This window comes from Mus pahari, chromosome 2 (assembly GCF_900095145.1).
Source record: "Mus pahari chromosome 2, PAHARI_EIJ_v1.1, whole genome shotgun sequence".
Classification (NCBI taxonomy): domain Eukaryota; kingdom Metazoa; phylum Chordata; class Mammalia; order Rodentia; family Muridae; genus Mus; species Mus pahari.
The window spans coordinates 140,227,276-140,237,310 of NC_034591.1; the positions used below are offsets into that span (position 1 = coordinate 140,227,276).

At 45.9% G+C, this 10,035-nt stretch overlaps 1 protein-coding gene across 1 annotated transcript in view; it reads left to right on the forward strand.

Moving 5' to 3' along the window:
• Positions 1 to 10,035, forward strand: part of Chd4 (chromodomain helicase DNA binding protein 4) — a 35,519-nt gene that overhangs the window by 12,516 nt on the left and 12,968 nt on the right. The window contains exons 15-24 of the mRNA XM_029535297.1: positions 313 to 513; positions 691 to 828; positions 1,049 to 1,170; positions 1,293 to 1,466; positions 1,783 to 1,924; positions 2,016 to 2,147; positions 2,243 to 2,360; positions 5,683 to 5,807; positions 6,116 to 6,353; positions 6,482 to 6,657. Of these exons, the coding sequence (XP_029391157.1) occupies positions 313 to 513; positions 691 to 828; positions 1,049 to 1,170; positions 1,293 to 1,466; positions 1,783 to 1,924; positions 2,016 to 2,147; positions 2,243 to 2,360; positions 5,683 to 5,807; positions 6,116 to 6,353; positions 6,482 to 6,657 (1,566 nt within the window). The remainder of the gene's footprint in view (positions 1 to 312; positions 514 to 690; positions 829 to 1,048; positions 1,171 to 1,292; positions 1,467 to 1,782; positions 1,925 to 2,015; positions 2,148 to 2,242; positions 2,361 to 5,682; positions 5,808 to 6,115; positions 6,354 to 6,481; positions 6,658 to 10,035) is intronic.

Here is a 10,035-nt window from a genome sequence, read left to right on the forward strand (position 1 = left end):
TTTGAACTCAGGACCTTTGGAAGAGCAGTCAGTGCTCTTAACCACTGAGCCATCTCTCCAGCCCTGGCATGTGTTTTGAGGGAAAGGGAATTACGATTGGTCTTGGAAGAGTTTGGTTTTGTCACGGTGGGCCTAAGAGAGGGATAAATGGCTTTTGTAAATGATGTGTGTGTGGGGGGGGGAGGCAGAGGCACAGGCACAGGTGTCAGGCATCAGCTTTACTGTGGGTCGGGGGGTAGAGGGAGGAGATAAAGTCTTGGGGTTTAGGGATGGGGCTCTTAGTCCTGACTCTGCCTGCTTTCTTCTTCCCAGGGTCACTCCAAAGGCCCCTTCTTAGTGAGCGCTCCTCTGTCCACCATCATCAACTGGGAGAGAGAGTTTGAGATGTGGGCTCCTGATATGTATGTGGTAACCTATGTGGGTGACAAGGACAGCCGTGCCATCATCCGGGAAAATGAGTTCTCCTTTGAAGACAATGCCATCCGTGGTGGCAAGAAGGCCTCAAGGATGAAGGTATCTTAGTGGGCGGGAGGAGGAGACTTGAGAGTGAGTCACTGCTGTTGGCTGGTTTGCTGCCTCACCTGGTCTCTGAGTGAGGCAGAAAGAGAACTCTGGGAGCAGGGAAAGCTCCCTTGTCCCGTTCTGTGGATGTGGACCAGTAGTGAGAGGCTGGCCTATCGTTGTGTGCAGAAAGAAGCGTCTGTGAAGTTCCATGTCCTGCTGACATCCTACGAGTTGATCACCATTGATATGGCCATCTTGGGCTCTATTGACTGGGCCTGCCTCATTGTGGATGAAGCCCATCGGCTGAAGAACAACCAGTCTAAGGTGAGGGGTGGGAGGTGACAGCCTCCAGTTCTAGTCCTTTGGGAGATTCATCTCTTGGAAAGAAAGCTAAGTAGAGAAGAAAGAGAAAGAAGTCTTTATCCCTCCTTCCCTCTGGTAGCCCTTCTTTGGCCAGGCCTTTAAGAAGGATGTCAGCCATGGGATGGGATTCTGTTGCAATACTCTGGTGGCCTTGTTTCTTGAGTTTTATTTCTCTCACCAGTTCTTCCGAGTTTTGAACGGTTACTCACTCCAGCACAAGCTGTTGCTAACTGGAACGCCATTACAAAACAATCTAGAGGAGCTGTTTCATCTGCTCAACTTTCTCACCCCTGAGAGGTTCCAGTAAGTGCACCTCAGTCAGTCAATTCCTAGCTCTACTTGGTCTTCTGGTTGCCCATTTCCTGTGTTACTTTCCTTTCTTCCTTGTTTCCCCCTCTCTAACAACTTTTTTCTTTTTTCTGAAGCAACTTAGAAGGCTTCTTGGAGGAGTTTGCAGACATTGCCAAAGAGGACCAGATTAAAAAACTTCACGACATGCTGGGGCCTCACATGCTGCGGCGGCTCAAAGCAGATGTCTTCAAGAATATGCCATCCAAGACAGAGCTGATTGTGCGTGTGGAGTTGAGCCCTATGCAGAAGTGAGTGTGAAGGAATAGAGACACAAATTCGACCTTGTAACAGACACTGGCCCTGCTGCCAGCGGCTTCTTCCAGAGCTTCCAGGCATCTGGTGACGGAAGCAAACTGGGCTGAGGGAACCTGATACCTGGGAGCCGGGGCTTGTAGTTCAGGGTTTTACCTTCCTGTGGCGAACATGAGGCTGGCGTGGCCTTGGCTTGTTAGCTTAGCTCCACAGTGAGGAATGTTGGAGAGATGATCTCAGGCTGGTGGGTTGCATCATTAGTCATTCAAAAGACTCCTCAGTCCAACCGGTCCTTGTGTCTTATTCATGTAGGAAGTACTACAAGTATATTCTCACGCGGAATTTCGAAGCACTTAATGCTCGAGGTGGTGGCAACCAGGTTTCTCTGCTGAATGTGGTGATGGATCTTAAGAAGTGCTGCAACCACCCTTACCTCTTCCCTGTGGCAGCGATGGTACGTGCACCTCCTTGTCTTCTGTGCCTTGCCGAGTCAGCCCTCCTCCTGGGCATCCCTTAAATAGATCTTCCTTTGCTTCTGTCACCAGGAAGCCCCTAAGATGCCTAATGGTATGTATGATGGCAGTGCCCTAATCCGAGCATCTGGGAAGTTGTTGCTGCTGCAGAAGATGCTTAAGAACCTGAAAGAGGGAGGGCACCGTGTGCTCATCTTCTCCCAGGTGTGTGGGCCCGACCCGAGTAGGACAACCCTAGTGACTAAGAAAAGGGATTATCACCTGAGAGCTCTATATAATTAAACTGTTCCTTTTTACAGATGACCAAGATGTTGGACTTGCTAGAGGATTTTTTAGAACATGAAGGTTATAAATATGAACGCATTGATGGTGGAATCACTGGGAACATGCGTCAGGAGGCCATTGATCGATTCAATGGTAAGAGAAGAGTGTCTTATCTCTAGGCAGTCAATTTGTTAATATTATCAAGCTGGGCATGGTATGTACACCCTTAATCCCAGTACTCAGGAGGCAGAGGCATGCAGATCTCTGAGTTTAAGGCTAGCCTCGTTGCCTACAGAGTGAGTTCAGGACAGCCTCAGCTGCTTCTGTCTTAAAACAAACAAATATTATTTCATGTGTGTGTGCCTAGATACTCTAGGACTGGAGTCCTAGAGGATTGTGAGCTACCATGTGGGTGCTGAAAATTGAATCCAGGTTCTCTGCAAGAGAAACAGAATCTCACTGTTGTATCCTTGAGTGACCTGGAACTCTGTAGATCAATGTAGACTCAAACACGTAGAGATGGACCTGCCTTTAGACAGAGTGTGTTTGCCCCTCCCCAGTCCCGATCATTTTCTTCTATTGTTGGAGTGGTCACTTTATTTTTGTTAAAGTGTGCATACATGCATGCATGCTTGCATCTGCACACATGTGCACCATGGCACAGATGTGGGGGTCCCGGGAGAACGTGCATGCGTTGGTTCTCTCCTTGTACCGGGGGAACGTGCATGCGTTGGTTCTCTCCTTGTACCGGGGGAACGTGCATGCGTTGGCTCTCTCCTTGTACCGGGGGAACGTGCATGCGTTGGTTCTCTCCTTGTACCGGGAGCCCGAGGACTGCGCAGAGATCACCCAGGCGCCTTTTGCTGCTCAACCGCCTCACTAGCCCCACGGGTTTGGTTTGGTTTGGTTTGGTTTGGTTTTGGTTTTTGGTTTTTCGAGACAGGGTTTCTCTGTGTAGTCCTGGCTGTCCTGGAACTCACTTTGTAGACCAGGCTGACCTCGAACTCAGAAATCCACCTGCCTTTGCCTCCCAAGTGCTGGGATTAAAGGGTGCGCCACCACGCCTGGATTTTGGTTTTTATTTTATTTTGCGTCTGGCTGTTTTGCCTGTATGTGTGTGTGTATGTCACACTCATGTTGTACCCGTAGAGGCCAGAAGAGGGCATCAGATCCACTGGAACTGGAGGTACAGCTGGGTGTGAGCCACCATGTGGGTGCTGGGAATGAACCCAAGTCCTGTGGAAGAACAGCCAGTGCTCTTAACTGCTGAGCCATGTCCAGCATCTGCATCCCTCCAGAACCCCAACTTGTTCTTGTGTATCTCTTTGTCTGTTGTTCTTTTGGGTCTTGGTTGCTTGACAGGAAGGAGGAAAACTTTTGAATAAATAATAAGACTAAAAACAAACGAACAAACAAAAAAAAAATCAGACTAGCTCTAAGAGATTTTTCTTAACTTCCTTTGGAGTCTTTGGTCTTTTCCGCTTAAAAGGGGGCATTTTCTCTAACCCGGGTTATATCCTGAGGCTGAAAGGAAGATGTGATTACTTTTGGTTTATATGTTTATGTGCTTGCTTATCTATATGTATACATGTACTTTCCACAGGTACTGAAGCGGCCAGAAAGTTAGGCGGTACTTAGCTCCCTGATACAGGCACTGGGACCCGAACCTAGACTCCTCCATGAGAGCAGCAATGATGCTCTGTCTCTATCCCCAAGGGGTCAGATTTGTTGAAGTTCAAACTAGAGTTGTCTGTCTCAGGAGGTGTAACCATACCTTCCCCCAGCCTTTCATATTAATTATTTTTTTTCATTTTTTTGAGACAAGTTCTCTCTGTGTGGTCCTGTTATCTTCATTATTTAAAATCTATTTAGACTTAAACGTTGTGAACAATACAGAGAGTTAGCAGTAGGAGAATCAAGAATTCAGTGTCAGGCGTGGTGGCACACGTCTTTAATCCCAGCACTCGGAAGGCAGAGGCAGGCGGGTTTCTGAGTTNGAGGCCAGCCTGGTCTACANANTGAGTTCCAGGACAGCCAGGGCTATACAGAGAAACCCTGTCTCGAAAAACCAAAAAAAAAAAAAAAAAAAAAAAGACTTCAGCGAGGCGGGAAGAGCATTGGCTCAGTTCCAGAGGACTTGGGTTTGATTCCCAGCACCTACATGGCCGCTTACAACCACTTATGACTCCAGTTCCAGGGAACCCAACATCCTTTTATGGCCTCCCCAGGCAGTGCACATACACTGTGCACAGACTATAGGCAAAACACACACATAAAATAAAAATAAAGATATAAAAAATATTTTAAATAATTCAAAGATATCCGGGTTGCATGACTACATGAGACCCTGCCTGGAAACAAAAGGTGGAGGTGCAGTGAGGGGGCCAGCAGGTGAAGGTCCTTGCCACCCAGCAGTTTATCTGATTTCTGTCCTATATGTGAAAAAGAATCAGTTCCTGCAAGAAGTCCTCTGACTCTACACATACGTACACAAGCTTGTATATTCACAAGATAAGTAAGAAAGCCAGTGAGATGTAAGTAAGAAGGTGCCTGCCACTTTGTTATTTCCCTGAGTTCCCATGTCTGGGCGTCACAGTGGAAGAAGACGGGCTCTGTCCTCTAACTTGATGTGTGCACTGGCATGCATACTCTGACATACTGACACACAAGTGCACACAAAGTCAAAGGGCGTTGTCTGGGGATGAGTGCTTACCTAACATTGCACAAGGTCCCCAGCACCACCTAAGTGTGGTGACACAATTGCAACCTCAGCATCAGGGAAGGGGAGACAGGAAGTTCAGGGTTATCCTGGTAATCTGAAGAGTTAACCTGATATTGATGAGACCGTGTCTCAAAACACAAAACCAAACCAAAAACAAGCGGCAATTTATGTAACTGTGGTAGAGCTTTCAACAGTAGGAAATGAATAAACATGGGGTCACACTGTCAACTGAATGTCGCCAGTTTTTCTCTTACTGTCCTTCCCTGTTTGAGGATCAAGTCCCAGGTCCCAGCCATAGCTCCAAGTGTAGATTCCACTATTTGCACTTGCAGCTAGATAAAAACCTGCTTAGCTGACATTCACCCCTGTCCCTGCGTGGCATGGGTACTTCAAGTTTCTAGCCAGTTATTCCAAGCAGTGTTTCTCTAAAGATGCTTGTTCAAGAATGAATGGGGTGCGGTATTTGATGTTGGTATTTGTCCATTCTGGTGATTATTGGTCACTTGGTTGTAGTCACGGTGTCTGCTGAAATTCTCTACTGTAAAGTTACTTTTTCCCATTGAAATTCCTACATATTTTGAGGGAGAAACTTGACTATGCTAATGTCCTTTTGTTCATAAACTTTGATGTTGATGCAGTGTCTCTCAGGGTACCGTGTTGACAATTGTTTGGTGTTTTTCTGAAGCGTCTCACCTTCCTTCTACTTATTTATTGGAATTGAAGAGAGAACTCATGGTGTTGTTTGTTTCTTAGCACCGGGAGCTCAACAGTTCTGCTTCTTGCTTTCCACTCGAGCTGGGGGCCTTGGAATCAATCTGGCCACTGCTGACACAGTTATTATATATGACTCTGACTGGAACCCTCATAATGACATCCAGGTAAGTAGAGTATTTGGGAGGTCCTAGCAGTTCATAGGAACCCTCCAGGAGAGGGTTCTGTCATGTGAAATGTAAGTGTAAAACAATAGCCTTTCCTTTTTTGAGTGTCACTATCTTATAAGCCTGGAATTGGAGTTGGTTGCAGTCCTGTTTTAAGTGATGTGATAGGAAGTTGATGTCTGGAGAGCTGGGAAAGAGATTGTATGTGAAGACCAGCTTCAGCTTCTGTCTAGTGTTGTCTTGATATCAGTTGTCTTGATATCAGTCAGGAGAATCTAAGATTGCTGGTTTTGCTTGACCAACTCCAGGCCTTTAGCAGAGCCCACCGTATTGGGCAAAATAAGAAGGTGATGATCTACCGGTTTGTGACCCGTGCATCAGTGGAGGAGCGCATCACACAGGTGGCAAAGAAGAAGATGATGTTGACACATTTAGTGGTACGGCCCGGTCTGGGCTCCAAGACAGGCTCGATGTCCAAACAGGAGCTTGATGATATCCTCAAGTTTGGCACTGAGGAACTATTCAAGGATGAAGCCACAGATGGAGGTGAGCTTCAATTTTGGGTGGAGCTTGGTTTCTCAGACAGGAAGGAAGGACCTTTGATAGCTAGGGTCCTGAGGGAACTGTGTTGTCTACTGCTGCTGCTGCTGAACTGGGCCCCTGGTTCTTCATAGGAGGAGACAACAAGGAGGGAGAAGACAGCAGTGTTATCCATTATGACGATAAGGCCATTGAACGACTGCTGGATCGAAACCAGGATGAGACTGAAGACACAGAATTACAGGGCATGAATGAATATTTGAGCTCATTCAAAGTGGCTCAGTATGTGGTACGGGAAGAAGAGATGGGGGTGAGTATGGGTCCAAGGCAATGCTGTTCCTGGTGATTCGGCTCAACAGTGGAATTAAGATCCAGAGGATATTTGAAACAACAGGAAAACATTTTCTGGCTTTGGAAAGAAAGAAAGAAACAGGCTTAATTTACATTTTCAGCTTTGCCCTGGCTTGTCAGGGGCCACATGGTTAGAGCCACAAAACCATCACAGACTCTCCCAGAGTCTCATGTTTATTAATCTTATTAGTTCTCTATAAAATTTTTTTAATGCTACCTCAGAGTAAGTAGATGAAATACATACATTAAATAACTAGCTGTTTTTTCAAAGATGAGAGGATTCATTCCCTTTCCCTTTTATATATCTCCTTGGTTTCTTTTTTAAAAGTAAGGAGGAAAATCTACCAAAAGAGAATGTGTGGGGTTTGGGATATATTTCTTCTCTCAAGTAATTTCAAAGCATTGCTTTCTTTGCTGATCCTTTAATTCACTTGGCTCAGGCCTAGGCCGGTGTCCCAGGCTTTCACATCCTCCCAACCAACCCAATGATGCTTTTGATTTCTTCAGAGAGCACGGTTGGGTTATTCTTCTTTAAACAAAGTCTTTCTATTTCTTTAGCATAGATCTTAAGTGTTCGATCTCCTGCATCAGTTGCTAGGGTTATAGGCCTGGTGTTATTTTAGCAGAGACCTAGACTGACTTTGAATTCTGTATGTAGCTTGGGCTGATTTTGAATTCCTGACTCTCCTGCCTCTGCCTCCCAGGTGCTGGCATTTCAGGCACAACTACCAGGCCTGGCCATCTGGCAGAATTTTTACTTATTATTCTCTTTTTTGTGTTGTATTTTATTTTTGAGACAGGGTCTCATATATTCCAGGATGGTCTTGATCTTACTTTGTAGCTGAGGGTAACCTGACTCCATCTGTCAAGTACCGTGATGTGATGACAGCATGTACCGATAGGCCAGGCTTATTACCTTGAGATTGAGCCCGACGCTGCATGCATGCTAGGCTAGTGTTCTGTCCAGCTGAATCACATCCTATTTCCCTCCATCAGATCTTGATTAGCATGATTGCTGTGGTGTTATTTATTTATTTATATATTTATTTAACGTGATTTGTATAAGACTTAATCAGTTCTGCCTGATAAGTTAGCCCTTTGAAGGATCCTAAATCAAACACTAATTAATCAGGATTTTTCTTCCTCCTTTTTAGATTATGTTTTTTGTTTTGTTTTGAGACAGGAATTGTCCTGCATAGCTCAGCCCAGTCTTGAACTCATGGTCTTCCTACGTCGGCCTCCCAAGTGTAAGATTACACACATGAGCCACAGTGTGTTTTTTTGAGACAGAGTCCCATATATCCTGGCTGGTCTGGAACTCACTATGTAGTCAAGGATGACCTTGAACTTCTGATCCTCCCACCTCTACCTCCTGAGTGCTGGAGGTGTGGGGTTGCCTTGTTCCATTCCCGCGGTGCTGGGGATTGAATGTGGGCTCTGTGCTCTTTCAGCAGCTTTTATGGGATGTAGTTTATGTGTGACTGGCTGGAAGATTTTATATAATTGGTAGTACATTCAACCAAAACCTTGTCTTTTTAGATCTTGCTTCTTACAGTAGCAGAGAGTAGTTACCTGGCACAGCCCATGCTGGTGACTGCAAGTACTGTCCTGTCCTGATTGCTGCCTGGAGTCCACTGTAGCTCGGATCATTTCCACTTTATTTTACTCCATTTTATTTTATTGGAAACAGCATCCTACTATGTCACTCTGGCTGGGAACTCATAAAGATCTGCCTGCCTCTACCTCTTAAGTGCTAGTTATAGGCGTCCAGTACCACTCGTGGGTAGTTATTTCCTTTTAGACCTTTTCATCAGGAGGTGCTGTTGCTCTCTTCAGACATAGCAGAAGAAGGCATCAGATCCCATTATAGATGGTTATGAGCACCATGTGGGTGCTGGGAATTGAACTCGGGACCTCTGGAGGAGCAGTCAGTACTTTAAATCACTGAGCCATCTCTCAGCTCAAATTTTTAAAGTTTGTATCATGTGTATTCATTATGCATAGTACTATGTACCTAAAAAATATTTTTTGGGACAGGGTCTTTTTTTTTTTTTTTTTTTTTTTTTTTTTTTTTTTTTTTTTTTTTTTTTTTTGGTTTGGTTTGGTTTGGTTTGGTTTGGTTTTTCAGGACAGGGTTTCTCTGTGTATCCCTGGCTGTCCTGTAATGAACTCTGTAGATCAGGCTGTCCTCAAACTCAGAAATCTACCTGCCTCTGCCTCCCAAGTGCTGGGATTAAAGGCGTGCGCCACCACTGCCCTGCTTTGGAACAGGGTCTTATGTAGCCCAAGCTAGACCTGAATTTAAACAGTCAAGGATGACCTTGAACTTCTGACACATTTGCCTCTGCCTCCCAAGTGCAGGGTTCCAGGCATGTGCTGTCACACCTGCTTTCTCTGGTGGTAGGAATTGGATCCAAGAATTGGTACATGCTAGGCAAGCACTCTACCAGCCGAGTCATGTCCCCAGCCCCTATAAGTTGATGTCCAGGCTGGCCTTTAACTTTTTTTGATCCTCTTGCCTCATCCTCTATAGTGGCTCAAAGCTAGAATGTGTCCCATTGGGCCCAGAGTTGGATTGCCCAGGTCACACTCTGTTAGCCCTCTCTGGCCTTGGATTTCCTGGGAGTTCCAGGCTTGCCTTGGGCTCAGTGTCCCCCCCCCTTGGGTGCTGAGATGATAGGTGTGGTGACGAGTTTACAGAAGAGAAGAGCTGAGCCCATCATTGTGGCATGACATTAATCCTAGTATTCAAGAGGTAGAGGCAAGGCCATTCTGGTCTACATAGTGAGTAGTGACATTATCTCACAAAGTCATATTGGAAGTTGGTGGTGGCACACGCCTTTGATTCCAGCACTTGGGAGGCATGTGGATCTCTTAAGTTCGAGGCCAGCCTGGTCTACAGAGTTGAGTTCCAGGACAGCCAGGGCTACACAGAGAAACCCTGTCTCCAAAACAAAACCAAACAAGTCATCTTGTGGAGGGTGAGAAAGCTGAGTTTGGTTCACCGTTTCGGAGGCTCCAGGGCATGGTCAGTAGGCCCCAGTGCTAGTGAGCCATAGGCTTCACTTAATGGGGCAAACGTAGGGAAACTGCTCATGGGGCAAAAAGAGAAGAGCAGACGGCTTTCTTAATGCTCCTTCATGTGCATGCTTCAGTACTAGAACTTCTTCCCAGCAGGTCCAGACGCCATGGAGCATCTAACGCTTTCAGGGTTGACGAGAGACTGGTTATCCAAGCAGTACTGAAGCATGGTTCAAAACTCAAAAGGGAAAAAGACACCTTTACTCTGTCCTGCCTAGTTCTTTTCTGGGGACACTGTGTGTGTGTGTGTGTGTGT